The following is an 18387-nucleotide window of genomic DNA, read 5'->3' on the forward strand; positions in this document are numbered from 1 at the left end:
CATCTCTCATTTGTATTGTGATGTTCCATCACTGGGGATGGCTATGTTCAAACTAAAAGGGTTACTGTATTAAAAGATTTAATGTAATACAGTTCAAAGTTGCACTGCTATTAGCTATCTAATCTACTTAGTGTTGAAAATAGCATGCACAAGCTTACACTGCCTGCTGTAGAGATGCTAACCCTTGGCATGTCTTCCTCCTGTATATAATCAAGAGAGCTTGTGCATTTGAGCACTGCATCAGCAGGTCAGCCTTCAAAGTCAAGCTCATGGAATACTAACAAATACATACAATGCATCAAATGAATTTTTTTATATTCTGAAAGCCTCAAAGCTTTTTCAACAACATGGCTTGGTAACCCATTGCATACCGTCACTACTCTGTTTAAAGTTGACGTGCCTCCAATCAATTTTTAACTGTCTACTGGTCTTGGTTTCTGGAGTTAATGTATTGGATAGGTTTAACTTTGTCAACTCTTTTTAAGATTTTAAAGACTTTATTTTAGGTTAAATTAATTCAGATCCCCTACAATCTTCATAGCGTATTCCTTTAGTCTGGGCATTAGTCTGGTTGCTCTTTGTTTTGATAATGTAGTGATCAGAATTGAAGACAGTCTTCTAGTGCGGTCTCGCCAGTGCATATCATTGAGGTAATATTCTCCTGTTAACAACGAATACCAGTTAATTAAAGACCGGCGTGCTTTGAAAATATGACCAAGCAGACACATAGTTCAGTGAATGCTTTGTGGGTACTGTGTTAAGAGGTTAAGCACATGGCCTGCATTCAAATAAAGAAATGTGAAAAGTGTTTAAAATGTTTCCAAATAGCTGTATATAAACAAAACAGCCATACTATCTAAACATTTGTGTTGGATGTTCATATTATTTAGTGATTTTAACTGAGCAACTAAGCCTTTTGTATTAACTTTTTTAAACAAGATTATTTAAAGTAATTTGTCCTCACTGCACTTACCAATTCAATGAGTATAAAATACCTTACCTTATTTTCAACAGGGTCATAGTCCAAAGCTAAGACTCTCCCCATCTGCTTATCTAGTAGACTCTGGTAAGCTGTGCCATCAAAATTGATGCGCCGAATGTCTTGAGTAGTTGCAAAAAGCAAATAAGGTCTGGGACCTGGTAAAATCAATGCAAAACAGTGCCCTTAATTACTGTAAATTGAAAGGTGGATTGTTTATAGGATTTATAGATATATCCATAATTATTTATTTATTTATTTATTTGCCAAACAATTCCAAAAAATCATTCCAAAAAATCATTCCAAAAAATGTAAAAAAAAAAAAAAAAAATACATCTACTGAAAAAAATAATGTAATTATATTATGGTATATAATGGTAAAGCTCTCTTTATTATGTGAGAACAAAATTGTAAGGTGTTTGATTGCTTTCAAACTTGGCACATAATTTGTAGCTCCCCAGCTTAGGCAGTGTGACAGTGTAATTTGCACAACTCATTATCCATTCAGGTTATATACCTTATACAGCTGGACCCTGGGCTTTTGTCTTGCTGCTTGGTTTTGTTAGACCTCATTTAGAGTCAGTTGGTGGCTTTATTTAGTCAATTTTAGGTAAAGGAAGATTGCATTATTTCATTCTTGCACAGGCAAGACATTAAGACACACTCTGGTGTCAGCAACATTCATTGCATTAAACTCGCACATGCATTGCAGGTACTAAAAGCCTACCTGTTGCACTACAATGCTTCCCATCTGGTTTCAGCCGATAGCCTGGCAAGCATTCGCATTCCCACTTCACTGGACTCAAAGCCACACAGATCTGGCTACAGCCTCCATTATCTGGTGAAGTGCAACCTTAAGGGCAAAAGATGTTCTTTCATTTACATACCTACCGTATTAATGATGGGAATCCGCAGGTAAATCAAGATTGATAATCAGACCTTGTCCAGCGACCGATGATCAATTCATTGTGCATATATTTTTGCAGAATGCTATACCGCTCTTATTATGTACTGGACATGCTTGACCTATGCACCACATTACTGGATCCTCAGCTCATGCACTGTCCTTGCTCTATACTACTATGTCATTGTAGATATCACTTGGTGTAATCCTGACTTGTTGCATCCTACTTCATATTGCATTTTAGCATTATTATTTGCACTTACTGTAAACTACACTGTATTTAAATATTAAGGTTGCATTGTAACCTTTTACTGCCCTGTAACACCTGTAAGTTGCCTTGGATAAAGGCGTCTGCCAAATAAATAAATAAATAAATAAATAAATAATACAGGGTCAATAAGCCTATTTCCCTTTCGTTTTGCTCAGACAGTTCACTTAACATGTATGAGAGTGTTTGTTAGATGATTTTACCTGTGCATGTTCTTCCATCTGGTCTTAACACCAAACCTTCTGGACACACACACATGGGTCCTTTAGCTGTCTGGACACAACTATGGCTGCATTCAGTGTAGTTCTTCAAGCATGGGACAAGCTCTAAGAAAGTAATATAAAACCAAAAACTATTAACCTTTTTGTCTTAATACACGTACTTCCTTAGCATTAACGTTACATGTATTTCTAAACATGTATTTAAAGTTTGACTGTCTGTCACATACAATTGGCAACATATTTATTGTTGCTCCAGACACAGTATTCCAGATTTATCAAGTTCTTTAAACTAAAATGTAATTTGCACTGTTCTTGTTAAACAAACAAAAAAATAACTGTTTATCCAACATAACTAGATACATACAAATAAGGGTGTTATGGTTCATGATCAAATGATCATTTGATCTTATTGTGCATCATACAAGCAGTCCATCAGACTCATCACATGTATTGTGATACATATCATATCGCAACCTGCATATCACAATACTTATCGTATCATGATATTTATGTATCGTTACATCCCTATTAACTAAACAACCCAGGCACACTTTATATCATTACAATAACATTGGACTTGATGGTTATACCAGTAATTGTAAAAAACAAATACCACATATTTATAATTAAATTATACATTTGTGTCCAATGATATTACAGTGATAGTTCACTAAATCATATTATGCTTCGCCTATGTAAAGTATTGAATCATTCTTTGATGATTGGTTCTGTTGGTCATCAAATAACCCTTGACCTATACTTTGTTGTATGTTATTTTAAAAAACACAAAAACAAAAAAGAGCCCTGTCCAGGAAAGTTTTGTAAAATCAGTGATTTGGTAACATTTATCATCATTTTGAAAGATTTTGTTTTAATGAGTTATAACCAAAAACAAAGAGATGGTGGTTAATCTATCATTCACAAGTTAATAAGTTGCAGCTTGTATGTTTGGCCAGCAAAATGACCAAGGCATAAAACAATTTACTCAAACTAGAATCCCAACAATTATTATTGATAAGGCTGGTTGATCTCTCCTTACACCGTTTTAATCTTCCTGACTAACCTGAGTACATTTGTATAATCGTTTAGGAATTATCTATTAGACCTTGACATTTCACTAAACTGCTCAGTAGTGCAATGCTGCCTGAATTCATTGCTTCTTATTCGTGATACATCCTTTTAATCCTACTGTAGCTGTTGGGTTCTCAACATACAGATCCATTAATACATTAAAGGGGTGTACCATGTTTGGCCTACACCCAGAATGGATAAGGAAACACGAGGAAACTCTGAATGGGATTTTCTTACCAAGAAATCTAGTCACTCCCACTCATGCACTGAATAACATGTGCATTCCAATGTATATTAGTGAGGAAAAATGGCTTGCCATAAATACTGTCATCATTCTTAATCAAACCCTATTGGTCAGGTTCCTGACAAGGCCAGGTGGAGACTAGACCTCACCTCCAGGGTTCAGTAACTTGGTAGCAATGGTTAAGTCAAGTGGGTGAAAAGAGGTGTTTGGCTTGATTGCCGGAATAAAGGTTTTCTGTTGATCTTTAGTCCTCCTAATTGGTAACTGGGATTCGAATTGGGCATTTTAAATAGGTAGAAAAACTAAAATGGATAAAAAAATGTTTCAATAAATAAATCAATAAATGCAATTGCCTTCCGTTTTGTACTCTTGTTAATGCACAAAATTATTTAAAAGAATGGTGAAGCAACTCACCAGAACGTAAACACCAAATTGCTTGGCGACTTATGTCTGATTCAGGTTTTTTTCAGGAGATTGAACAATTTCCAACTTTTTGTAGCAAGCGAAACAGCGACGCATTTCGACGTTTGTTTACATGCCATTTTGTAGCAATGAGGTGCATTTGTGGAAATCAATAAAAAACGAGGCAATGATATGATGGCGGTTCTGGAAAGATTGAATAAACCAATCAGTGTGCCTCAAGACACTCTTGCAATGACAAGTCACATTTAAACCATTTGAGTACTGTATCAGTTGTGAGCGAATAGCTAGCAGTGCCAAAAAGGTGTTCTTTTAAGCAAAGTTCCTGTTCCTTTAGGCAGAGCATTTACAATGGGAAAAATCTATTTCACCACAAGGGTGTTCTCTTAGGCGGAGTGTTCTCTTAGTAGGTGTTCCTATATGCGGAGACTGCTGTATATGAGCCTTCAGCACTTTTCCTCCACAAGGTAACATGGATTTCCTATGGGCCTGGTGGTGATTGCTCCAGGGATCAGTCTATTTGCGGCCTCCCTGGCGCCTCAGCATGGCCATCTGAAATGGGCCGGATGAGGCGCTTCGTTGTGGTCAACAGTTGGGAACCCCCCGTCTTGGGTGTTTCAACTAGCCCAAGAAACCACTCGCTTCCATCCCTCACCCAATCTAGCCCAGTTTACTTACTTTAGCCATCCATTCCTTTTTATTGATGTTAACTTCCTCCATCACTTATTTTAGCCATCCATTCCTTTCCATTGATATTAACTTCCTCCATCACCTCTCTTTTGAGGTCCCCAATCAGCCTCTTTCCTCCTCAACCAGGGCCAGTTGCTACTTCTTTCTGCCTTCTTGGATAGAGCCTTTACTATACACCGCAACTCCTGTTCACTGAATCCAGTATCTCTGAAAAGCTGGGTCATGAAGTGCATGACGAATCCCGACAACCCACCTCTACTGTATAAAGCCAGACTCTCCACCCCCGCTGTTCCACCTCAGTGCCTAACTCAGCATACCAGAGTTTCTTTCTCTCATATGCCTCATCCACATCCTCCATCTCATGGCACTATTAGCTCCACCAGGAGAACAAGGCGTGCTGAGATGGACCACAGGATGGTGTCAGGTCGAAGGGTAGTTGTGTCAATCTTAGGTGGGAAATTAAGGTGCTGGCCAACATCTGCCTGCATTCTCCAATCTCTAGCAGCCTCCAGTTGTCCCAGGTGAATCTTAGCTATAATACCCTTTCCTGTTGGCCAGCTATTGCTGATATTGGTGGCGAGCTGTTGATCTTATTATGCCATTTTTCCAGTGCTAATACCAAGCATCGCAGTACCTGGTCATGGTGCCAAGTGATGCCACCCTGGCTCAGAGTCACCTTACATCCCATAAGAATGTGCTTCAGGGTAGCCCGTGGTGAACACAAAGGACATGCAGAGTTCTCTCCTACCCACACCTTCATGTTCTGCTGTGATGGAAGAACATCATATGTGAACCAGATTAGGAGGCTGATCCTCTTCTGTTCCATTGTCCATAGGTCTCGCCAGCCAATCTTACACCGTTCCACATTCTCCCATCTCATCCATTCTCCCTGCTTAGCCTGGGGCATCGCTTTGATACATGTCATACTCTCCTCCTGCTTTTACACTTCAGTAACTACCCTTCTGCTTTCAGTTGGACCTGCTTTGTTTTTCAAGATTCTTATTTCTGTACTTTCACAAATATGATCACACAGTGAGGTACATTGTAGAGCTAAGAATTGTGCCAAGAATGATTCTGAATGACAAGAGGAGAAAGCAAAATAATTAATAATTATTAATAATAATAATAATTAAAATCTTTTAAAATATATTTTAATGATGTAAATGAGGTGTATTATTATTATTTTTGTAAACATAGAACTGTTCAGATTGATTTCAACAACTTAAATTGAACACAAAAAAGATACACTGTTTTTTTCAATGTTAGATAATATTTAAAAAATATGAGGACATAGTACAATGAGTACATAGTTAAGCTTTACGAATTATCCCCATAGTAAATCTACTGTCAGCTGAATCATTGACAACATGTAGCAGATGGCTTAAGTGAGCAACCCATGTTCGTAGGCTGTAGTAAATATTCAATTTCACCGCCAGAGTGTGGAGTGGTATTATCCTCTTGCAAACTGTTAACATCATTAAGTGTTGACAATAAGGGCACAACAGTTAATTGCCTTGTGGAGTACCTGTAGTTAAAAATTGCAGTAATATAAAATAGACCCTGTGAAACACAACTATATTAGTTAAACTGAAAATTCATTCTATCAACCCTTTATTTCAAACACGTGCGTACATATATATGAGTTATGAAGTTGGCTGGAGGGAACTGAATCTATTTAGCATAGAACAAAGAAGGATTAGGGAGGACTTGATTGAAGTGTTTAACATTATAAAAGGAGTTGACAAAGTTAACCCTTGCCAGTACTTTAAGCATGCACAGAAACCAGAGCCAGAGGACACAGCTGGAAATTAAGCAGAGACAGAATCAGGACAGAGGAGAGAGCTCTCATTCGTAAATCTTCTTATGTTCCTATGTTCTGATTTTACAGATTAGGCTGTATTAGGCTTCTTACCGTGACAGGTTTTCATGTCAGAAAGAAGAGTGAAACCTCCAGGACAGGTACAGAAATAGGAGCCTGGGATGTTTTCACACCCTAAAGTACAGCCATGGTTCCAGAAAGCACATTCATTCACATCTGGAAAAAAAAGATAATGATACAAAGGCTAATATTTTTAAAGCCATTCTCCTCATATATCTTAGCTTTAGTATGCGTTGAAAACTATATTTTATATATACCATACCATACTACTTCATTTATATTTTGCACGATTTGATCGTAAAGCTTCAGTACAGAAATACAAATCTACTAGTTTTGCACAACATTGTATTTTACTCTTTTCCTCATTCCTTGTGACGGGGTGTACACCCCTGGACCTGGGTGGAAAGCTAGTCCTTGGGAGGCTTCCATAAGCAGACATCTTAGATCACACCATACACTGGGGTTGGTTTAGAGTCAAAAGGGCTGCCAGTTTCCAAACAATTAGAAACAGGTGGAAATTGTTAACAATGAAGAGCTGAGCTATTTAAACTCAGCTAACCCACTGTTCTGGGAGAGGGCCAGTGGGTAGGATTGGACTGTACAAGGTGAAGGCATTGGAAAGGACAAATTAACTTTGAACTGTGTTTGTGACATATGGCGTGAAATAGCTATCAAAAATCCGTGTGCGCAGAAACGCCGTTTGTATCTGTAAAACTAAGTTTGTAACTGTGAAATGGGAAAAAAATACAATTACGGTTCTAATTTACGACAATCAACTAGGCTACCTGAGCTACGCATTTGCAGTTTTTCTTTTTTGAGAGTGAAATCACTCTCAAAAAGATTTGTAACCATATAGACCGGGTTTCGTGCGTGCGCAGAAAAAACTGTAAATGTGAAAAGGGAGTCGAGCGCGCGTAGAATAGAACCGTACGTGTAAATTAGAACCGTAAGTGAAAAAAAAATTGAGAGGTTGTATTTTTTTTCATTTTACGGTTACAAACTGCTTATCTGAGCGCTGGTATTTTTAAGAGCAATTTCACTCTCACGGTGTCAAGCGAGCAGAAAGCAGATTTGTAAGCGTAGACTGAGTTTCGTAAATTAGAACCGTAACCATTACAATTACAAACTTAGTTTTACAGTTAAAAACTGCGTTTTACAATTACAAACTGCGTTTCTGCGCACACAGATTTTTGATAGCTGTTTCACGCCAGTGACACTTTGACTGTATATAACATTGCAAAACTCCAAATATGCTAATTCAAAAGTATTCATGCCCTGACAAGGATAATGAAATTAATTGCTAGTTGAGGCACCTTTAGCAATAATAACCAGGACTCCTTTGCTAATTATTCCTCAGCTGTGTAAAACCTGAAAAAAGTCACTGCTATACCACATGTACTGTGACAAAACAACATGTAAAAATAACAGGCCGAATAACACCTGTGCAGGATAGAACTGCACATACAATTTCTTATAAAGGGACTGCTCATGAGAAATCAACACTTAGTTGGTGGTGCAGCCAACACCAACCCCATAACATCAAATTATTTTCTGTAACTATTAGTACTAGCAAAGTTAACAAACTTTTACTGCTGTTCAAGCTAATGAAGGCTTTCCCACTTTCATTCACATCACGGTATAATAGGGAAGTAGCCATGTCCAAAGCAATGCAGTAGCAATGTCCAAAAACCAGCCTACAATACCTTCACAAGATCTCCCGTCTTTGCTGAGGACGTAGCCGCCTCTACATTCACATTGCTCTTTCTCTGCATCTCTGGTGCACACACTTACACAGTCTTCTTTCGTAGCATCACACCCCTCCTCTGTATGTTAGAAAGAAATGTATCTATATGAGAAGGATGATCACAGCATACAGCATTAATAACATGTGCTACCAAAAACAGAACATCCTCATTATTTAATTCATTAAAAAGGCATTTTATCTTGATTGTGTTCTTGGTTAATTGGACTTCCTTGAAGCCCTAGCTCATGGTATGGATATTGCAGCAGCAGAAAGCAAAGCATCCAAAAACATCCTCTGGATTACAGCGGTATGCTAATCTTCGTGCATTCTTAATTGAACAATGACGGCAATTAGTCATATAAAAGCAACAGGCAAAATAGCTTTTACCACTGGACATGTGAACTTTCTATCATGTGTGGAAGATTCAAAAGTCCAACATTCAATTCAACACAGTATCTGCAGGATTTTTTTTTTTTTTTTCACAAACCAGCAATTATGTTTGTATTATTATTTAATTATTAGCATTTCTTAGTATACATATGGGATATGGACCTGTAAATAACATATACAGTATGTTATTTAAATAAATAAATAAATAAATAAATAACACAGCTCCAACTGAATTACTTATCTGTATTATGTTCCTGCTCTTTAGAAGTAATCAGTAACATTTCCAGATATACCCTACCTAAACACACCCTACCTAAATGCCAGAAAGTCATGTTACAATCCAAGGATTTCATGTATACCTTTGATTGCATCTACCCCACATGTGTAAACTACAGACAATATAGGTGTACTTAGCTAAATGTTTCTAGAAAAAAAATCTCAGGTGACTGTCTCTGGCAGGGTTTTAACCTAAGAAGTTCATGCTTTTGGATGAGCTGTTATTAAATCAGGGACAAGGCTAAGCCAAACCATTTAAATCTTAGATGTTTGTCTTGGAGTTATCACACACTGAGAAACTCTATTCAGATATAGAAGGGCAAAACCTGAAGACCAACCAGCTGTTTGGGAGGGTGCAGGCTGTTTGAGAGGGTGCACCACTTTCACATCAGCAGGAGGAAGAAATGAAGGCTTGGGGTTGATGGTGACAACATCCTTGCCTGTGTATTTGTTGGCTCTTCTAATGGTACCAGTTTTCAACTCTGAATAGTATATATGCTCCGCAAATAAAGACATCGCAAAAGGCTGGGACCTAAAATAAATATATAAATAAATATAAAAATAAAACTAGCACTGAGGGGCATTCAAGGTGGAAACTAACATATTTTTTACATATTTTAATTTAATCACAAAATAAATATTATCCAACAGCCACCAACCATTTAAATTTTATAAGAACAAAATGTACAACAGATATATTGCCATACATTACAAATAATGAAAAATAATGGGACATTCGAAATGTTTTATGGTGTACATTACCTGTCTAAAAAATAAAGTAATGGCAACTTTGATGAAAAACTTTCTGCAGGTCATATGACTTACTGTGTTAATTGTTTCATAATATGAACAGCATCACCATTGTAGTCACAAGATCCAATGGCACTCTCATCATCCACGCCATATTGGACCCAAAACAGTCTTTTGTCGATAAAATCCAGAGACAGTGTTTTTACTTTCTCGCTAGTGCTCAAAACCATGATGACCTTTTCACCATCAACATTTGCTCGATTGATGCTTGGTACCAATCCATCTGAAATCCAAAATATAAACCTAGGAGGGAAATAATAAATTCAAAAGAAAATACATATTAAACAACCCGTTATACTGCTACTGAAAGTACCAGCAATGGTGGCCCTAGTGTCACATCTAATAAAGAATAGAAAACAAAACAAAGCTAAAAATAAAAGTTTGCCACACAAAATGTCAAGCGCTAGTCCCACTAAAAGGAATGTCCCACTCCAGGAACCTACTACTCTAGAGTAACCCTCTCTATACTGTTTTGGGATCCACATCCTCTAAGCTGACCTACTTCTGTTCTGTTGCTCCCGAAGTCCCAGCCTCTCAGTGACTCCAGGCCATTCCGACAGTCCTGGCTGGGCAAGCGCCTTCACAGGCACCGTCTTGCAGTTAAAGGGTTCCGTAGTAGTAGCTCCTGCAGAGAGGACGCTTTCCTCCTTGATGTAAACAAACACACACTCCGCACCAATCTGTGTGCCCATGGCATTCTAGTGGCGCAGCCGCTTTTTGAGATCTGTGCAGCATCCCGGGCAGACTGCAGCCAATCCAGACCTCCCGATCCGCACGGGTCTGGGCGAGCCTACCACTCAGCTGGTCATTTAGCAACGCATCTCCTGCTGCGCATCGCAGCTGATTTCTCCAATGCACACTGTGGCAGAGCAAGAGCTCTGCCCATGTATATTTATTGGTGTTTGCTTGTGGTTGGCAGGGATGGGATTAATTAAGTTTTTTTTGTTTTTCTGTTTCTGTATTGTCTTTAAAAGTTCAGTGAAGGCTCTGCCCAGCCTGGACAGTTTTTGTATGTTTGTTTAAACTTTTATTTTGCCCTTGTGCCTTTTTTGTTTGTACTTTTGTGTTATTTTTGTTTATTAAAGTGTGCTTTAGCGCTTATACTGCAGTTTCCTGACTTCTGAGTCTTGGAGGCATTTTTATCCCACGCAGGACACTGCATGTGACACTCAGAAGCCAGGAAACTGCAGTACAAGCACACTTTAATAAACAAAAATAACACTAAAGTGTATGTATCCTAATTCTTTCTCCAAACTACTAGTTCTGCATTGATTCTGGCGTTCATCCATTACTTGGAAAAGTGACAGTAGGGAGCTAATGTGCCAGCCAGCTAGATTACACCCAAGTGCCAGCCATGTTTGAAAGAATGTTGTCTGGCGTCTAGTTTTACAGTAACAGACAAACTAAACAGCAAGAATGATGGTTGCTAAAGATCTGACTGAAATTGTTTATTATATAGACTGTGGCCCAAAACTGTTGACATTGCCTTCTTAAACAGTCCCCATTTTAGAAGATTAGTAACAGGTCATCAGTAGCATGAAAATATAACTCTTTCAGGTTGCGGACCTGGTGGTGTAGTAGGGTAAAGCATTAGCGCAGTGATTCTCTGACTTTTCAAAGATTGTGACCACCTTGGTGTTGCAAGGGGAACTGTCTACAGATCTTTGGTTTGAATTCTAGCTCAATAACTGGGTTCAGAACATAGTAAAACTGAAGTATGGTGGTTAAGTGTATACTGCAAACTTGCCACAGAAGTATTGCACACTTTACCAGGAGCCTTTCATTTATGGTATCATGACACAGCACAGTACTATTAACACTACATGGTGTTAAAGAATATTACATAAAAAATATCAACTTCCTTTGAAATTGCAACTGGCATGATGGTTACATTTTAGCAGCGATTCTTTTTTTTTTGTGGACGTTTTTTAACATGAAAGATGGAGCCATGTATATAATAATAATAATGCTATACTGTACCTAGATCAATCAAGTATTAGACCTAATCAAGAAGCAGCACCTGTAAATATTTACATACGGACCACATTAATAAACAAGCTGGCCAAGTGTAATCATTCCTGAGGTTACCAGGTCATGCTGCTCAGTTATTTCATTCAAGTTTATGGTTTCTTGTATCTGTGTGATTTTAAGGAAGGGTACTGAGGTGCAACTGGACCAGCGTAGCGTAGATGTAAATACCCTACTCAGGTTGAAAGAGGGTGCGTCACCGCGGGTATGGAACTTTAGTAAATACACGAGATGTGCTGTGACCGAACCATGGCACCTAAATTGCATCGCATCCAATTGTGACTCGGGTTTCATCCAGGGCTGTAGTATAACTGCACGGCTGTAGTTGCACGTTTAGAAATATAACTGCATGGCAAGGGTATAATTACTTGGTTTGGCCTGTTGCTATGTAATAAATAAAATGCTGTGCTCTGATTGGCTGAAATGACCTTATTATACAATTACAGTACTTATACAAGGCAGTTAACATGGGAAAATTGTCAGTAATCATTGTTCAGTATTATAATTAGTTGGACATATCTAAATAACACTTCTATGCAATTTATCTAAAAAACAGTGGTAGAATTTATTACTTAATTTAATATTTAAAGGGGACAATATTTAGATCTGCCACTGTTTGGATCATTTCAGTAGACCCCTTAATCTTCCAGAATTACTGTAGTGCTTAAACATTCAACAATGAAAAAAAGACATACCTTTGGTTGGGCTCAACAGTGATGCTACTTGGTTGGGACACATTCTCTAAAAGTACCCTGGAATTCTTCCCATCCATGTCTGCAACTTCAATGCTTCCCTTCTGATGATTGGTCCAGATAATGCTTTTCTGAATCCAGTTCACAGTAAATCCAGAAATACCTTTTCCAACTGAACATACTTTCTGTACACACAAACGAGAAATGTTATTGATGTTTTTAATATTTTGAAAATGTTTATGTCAAAATTTTACCCTTATGCCATGCCCTTCATCAGTTGGGACTGCATCAATAATTGTGATTTTGTCAAATGTCAAAATTGCAGTGCAGCTTACCTGTACATACCAGTTTAGGCCAACACATTTTAACCCCTCTCATATACTGGTATGCAACTGTGCTGCCCTTGTTTAAACTACTAGATATCTCAAACATCATAAAATGCATGTATCTGTAATCTACAGTTTCTGAGGAATTTTTTTTTCATTATTGTACTTTCAGTTTTGCCTCAGTTAATGCTTCATATGATACTAAATTTAATTAGTTGATCTGTTTAATGTCTCAATAATGTAAGTGCTGTCTTATGTGCATTGGACAATGATGCATGATTAAAGCAAATATTCAGTTCCTGGTTGAAACAAAAAACTTAAGGACCAGGGTTGAAAACCACAGCTATAGCCATACCAAGAAGACTTGTGTAAACCACATTACCTCCCTTTTGGTGCCATTCATGAAAACCCTTTGTACAAGACCCTTGTCAGAGTCTGCCCAGTAGATTCTTTCTTCACTATAGTGGAAGTCCAACAGGACAGAGATCCCTGTGTTTGTCACCAGTCTCTTGTGATTGGTTCCTTCTCTGTCAATCCTGAAGATGGCGTTTCCATGGCTGAAGATGAGGTAGGGCACAGGAGCTTAACAAAGGCAACAAAGAGCAATGGGAATTACGTCAAACTCACTTTCCCTTACACACCAAACTCAATGCAAAACACTCTTTCAGTGCTGACCTCATACTCTCATTACTAGACCATGATGGCGAATAATAACCCGTTACAGCATGTCCAGGTATAATGTTGTTATCATGGATTTCTTTACAAATACAGTAAATAGTAGTTATTCCATCAATGATGAGCCCCAGAGTTTTGCGAGTGTCTTGTTTATAATTATCCTCGTCAGTGAAAAAAACACAGCACTCCATGTTCATGCGGTTTGTATTCTTTTTATGTAAAGTTTAAATAAAGTATGTGTGTTTAAACCTAAATTAAAAAGTTGAACTCAGAGAATTAATTTCCCTAGAAAAAGCTTAACAATTAATCTACTCATTTTGTCATTGGATTTGAATGAATGCATGGTAGATTCCAAAATGGGGTAAAATACAGTAAAACATATATTCACTCACAAGGGTTGAATATGGAAAAGTCATTCAGTGCTAGATCTCTCAGATAAATAACTATTTTAAAAAAAACAAAAAAAACAGTGGGGCCAAAAAGTATTGATACCCCGTGGCTTCAGATACTCTTATAAATTTTGATGGCAGTACATATTTTTATAATTTCTCAATTTATTGAGGCTCTGTAACATACTAATAAACAGTTACACAATTAGGCTGCTTTCCAACATTGTATTTTTATTAACACTGATATTGCTACTTTCCTGCTCCAGTAAATATTTAAGATATAAAAAGACAGATATGTAAAACATTGGTTATAAAGTTTTGGAATAATCTATATTATGTCATACCACCCTCTTCAACTAGATCCAGCAATGCTCCATTGGATTCTAAACTTTAAGAACCTTCATGCTTTCTCCCCATTGTTAAAACATTTCCCATAATCTAAATCAATAGTTATTTTGTGCTACTCAGTGAAATAATTGAAAATAAATAGAGGGTATCCATACATATAGGAACCACTGTATGTACGTTCCAAAGCAGATTTTGACCATTTCCTCTTGCACATTATTCGCTGTATAATTTTAGTCGGTAACTCTAACTGTAAGCGACTATAATCTGGAAGCTGCTATCAGGAGTTTAGCAGCTCTTCCCCCAATGTTTGTATTGAGCAGTCTAATGGTAGAATATGTAGACTTGGTTTATGTAAATAGAAGTAGAATGTTGAACTGCAATATGGTCAATTTGTCAGAGGAATGTGACAGCTGTGTTATATTTTTGCCAACAATTGGTTATCTTTCCCGTGGTTTACATGTTGGGGTGTTTTTTTTTGTTTTTTTTTTATAAACAAAGTGGATTCTGTATTTCATGTGTTAAGTCAAGATTCTTATGTGGCTACAATGACTGGAAAAACAATTATACACTGCACTGGCTGCTTGGGACTTGTCCAGGACCAGTTATAACTCAGGAAACAGCTTAATTTATTGTTTTTTCCCCAAACCTTTTTTTACCTAAAACCCACCTTATAATCTCCATAACAAGCTATTTTGCTGTTAGTTTTAACTATAACAAGTTTTAAACATGTTAAAACATTAAAGATTAAGACTTCAAATAGGTGATTCTAGCACTTACAAATCTAGTCTACATATATGTTTATGGTAACTAACTAGACCTGATGAACAGCTCCAGTAAATCAGTGGACACCATGGAGCAATTATTTTAAAAAAAATTCTGAATCAAAGATATGAATCTAAAAAGATTATCCACCAAAATGCTTTACCTATTCAAAAAAGGTTTCCTATTTGAAGATTTTTCCTTTATTAAGAACAAATGTAAGAATATTTTTCTAAAATAATATAAAAAGTGAGGAACTATTTTCAAAATATAAAATAATATTATTTGAGAAAAGTATGAAATATTATCTAAGAAATAAAAGTCTTGAAATAATTACCTTTTTCTAAATAAGAAAAACACTTTGGGCTGCGTGGCATTTCGGTTCTTATAAACATGCACAGTGGTATATCATTGTACAAAGTGCAAAAGTGTAGCAAAGCTCAATTAAAAGAGAGGCACGCATGATGAAAGGCAAGATAAAGCATAGCCAAGCAACACATACAAGTTAGTGTGCAAAATTACCTAATTTGGTGAAGTGGTCCTTTGTTCTGAATACCGTTTATTTGTCTTTCTGATCAAATTACATTACATGTATACTGTACTAGGAGTGTAAGTATAAAACTTTATTGGCCATACCATCAACAAAGCACGACCATGTGTTATCATCCAGTGTGTAACCAGGTAAGCAGGAACAGATGTAGGAGCCTGGAGTGTTGTGACAGATTTGCCCACAAGTCCCCAATCCTCCTTCAAGGCATTCATCAATGTCTGCAAAGTAATATATCCAAGTAATGTGACTACAGCACTACTGGATTCAAGAGCAATTACTGGATACTGTGGTTAACACTGGAACTGTTAAAAAGATCACTGGCGCTGCATGCAAACATTGCACCCAAGTCAAACAATGCAAGTACAGTATTTGTCATTGAGACACGACAAAATGCCTGCGGAATCCTAAGAAAAACAGCAAGCTGCAGCCACACTGGAAATGAAATGAAATGAGAGCACACATGAAAGCTCATTAACAGTAGCCAGGCACAATCGCAGTTCACACAAGACCACCGTCATTTTCAGTGTTTAATGTTGAAAGACAAGTGGCAAGATATCAACTCAACTCAGCAATGTCACATAGTAGTGTGAATGCCTTATCACCATATATATATATATATATATATATATATATATATATATATATATATATATATAGCAAGGGTTCTATCCAAGTTAAAAAAATACATTTGAAATAAATCTTAATTTTACAGAGCCCAGGAGGGGACATGAGAGAAAAAAAATATCTTGTGCTCACATCTTACTATCTCATGGCCACCAGATAATATCACGTGTGCACGACATAGGTATCTCGAGACAGTAAGTTGTGTGCACAGCATATATATATATTTTCTCTTATATCCCCTCCTGGGCACCGTAGAATTCATCTTCTGGACACTCAAATGGTATAGTGCAGTGCTAAATTAATTCCTATTTTCTGAAAGGGGAAAACTGTAAACAAAAGAACCAAATAACTATTGTAAATTACATACAGTACTGTAATTCAAATTTTTAACATCCACCTGGAAAAAAAGTCTGTTGTTTACACCACCACCTTCTCCCCAGGTTGCCATTTGTTCACAAAGATGAAGTGGTCCTGTTTATAATTCCAGCACAATAAACTGTGAGACACAAGAGGGGAATATGTTGTGAGTCGTGTGGTTATGCTTCATTACCTCAGTGACTTGAGAGCATGTTATCATTTAGACAGACCGTCTGTCAATGATACAGCACATTCCAGACATGAGCAGCAAACAATATCAAAACTCTATCACCGTAATAAAAACCAAACGCTGAATGAATCACTAGATGTGTTTGTTGCCTCTCTGCTGTGAATTGTTGTGTCTATCTGCAAAGACAACCTGCTGCCTAAGATGATAAGCACTCAGGAATCTTGTTACTGTTTTTTTCACTCTTTACTTTGGTTCAACAGAGGACAACATGAAACAAACAAAGTGGTTTAAATTCTAAATCTGAAGAAAGTACTGTGTTCTATGAACAACAGGATTTCTACTTTTTGGTATAAAGCATGCTGCACAGGCCGGCTGTAAATCAATGATAATGTTCTCATACATTTTGCTGCAAAAAGATTAAAAAGGAGATATAGTCAAAATAAATAATATATAATTGATATTATGCAACACAATATTATTTATGTTTTGGTGAGCTCAATGATTTAGATTTTTAACTCTTTTTTCTGTTATTCTATCATAGTTAGATTTATTGGTTGTTTATTGGCTGTTTGTTGTTATCTGTTTATTTTTGAAAGAAAGGAAAACTAATGATAAGGTAAATACATCTAAATGCAATTTCTTCTAAAATAAAACTGTAAATGTAAAAAAAAAAAAAAAGACACCCTTTTGCACCCTAAACTACCCTCATGAGTTGTTTGTTATATGTTTCGTAAGATTAACAGTTTTATTTGATGTATTTTGGGGTAAACACCTTCTGGCTCATTAAGTCGAGGACCTGAAATCTGTCTCCTAAGGAGTAAATGTATTACAATTAAAGCGATACTCTGTTGTTCTGCTAGAGTTCTGCACTAATATGTCAGATTCACAAATGGAGACATTATACTAGTAAGCACAACATTCATTTGTGGTGTTCAATGGGTGTTCTAGATGTTCAGGCCACAATTTAATTTTCCTTTATTACATTTATACATGACTGTGACAGGGTAACTGGTTCTTGCGCGGATGTGTGCAGCTGGGACGTGTAACAGGAAACGTGTTGTTAGGCAACAAATTGAGCAGGTAGGTCTGCCCGGTGCTGAGCTGATCGGGAGGTTGGGATTGGCTGGGTTATTGTCTGGGGAGGCTGCACGCAGCTGAAAAAGTGACTGCACCGCCATGCTACACAGACGGATGCTTTGATTACGTCCGCTCTGCAGGATAACTACTACCGAACCCTTCTGCCCAGCCAAGACTGTTGTAAAGACCCGGAGTCGCTGAGAGGCCAGGAATATGGGAGCAACAGCAGTAGGTTAGTTTAGGGGATGTTGATCTCAAACAATATAGAGAGGGTGTTATAGTGTAGTAGATTCCTGGAGCGGGTAATCTTTTAATGAAGCTGGCGCTCACCTTGTGTGGCAAACTTTTATTTTTAGTTTAGTTTTGTTTTCTTTATTAAATCTGACACTAGGGTTACCATTGCTGGTACTCCAGTGGCAGCACCTGTGTGTTTAATAAATCTATGAGCCTGTGCGGCATGTTAACACCCAATGCTC

The 18387-nt window shown here is 37.3% G+C and overlaps 1 protein-coding gene across 2 annotated transcripts in view; it reads right to left on the reverse strand.

Annotated features, from left to right (window-relative positions):
- The window catches only part of LOC117408408 (pro-epidermal growth factor-like), a 48130-nt gene that overhangs the window by 25768 nt on the left and 3975 nt on the right, over nucleotides 1–18387 (reverse strand). The window contains exons 2-11 of one of the 2 annotated variants that reach the window (XM_034013368.3): nucleotides 15750–15881; nucleotides 13325–13524; nucleotides 12620–12801; nucleotides 9912–10139; nucleotides 9425–9618; nucleotides 8380–8499; nucleotides 6710–6832; nucleotides 2355–2477; nucleotides 1707–1832; nucleotides 1001–1137 (exon numbers count right to left, since the gene is read on the reverse strand). In XM_034013368.3, the coding sequence (XP_033869259.1) occupies nucleotides 1001–1137; nucleotides 1707–1832; nucleotides 2355–2477; nucleotides 6710–6832; nucleotides 8380–8499; nucleotides 9425–9618; nucleotides 9912–10139; nucleotides 12620–12801; nucleotides 13325–13524; nucleotides 15750–15881 (1565 nt within the window). The remainder of the gene's footprint in view (nucleotides 1–1000; nucleotides 1138–1706; nucleotides 1833–2354; nucleotides 2478–6709; nucleotides 6833–8379; nucleotides 8500–9424; nucleotides 9619–9911; nucleotides 10140–12619; nucleotides 12802–13324; nucleotides 13525–15749; nucleotides 15882–18387) is intronic. The other variant, XM_034013370.3, reaches the window with a different exon arrangement.

Source organism: Acipenser ruthenus, chromosome 2 (genome assembly GCF_902713425.1).
Source record: "Acipenser ruthenus chromosome 2, fAciRut3.2 maternal haplotype, whole genome shotgun sequence".
Classification (NCBI taxonomy): Eukaryota; Metazoa; Chordata; class Actinopteri; order Acipenseriformes; family Acipenseridae; genus Acipenser; species Acipenser ruthenus.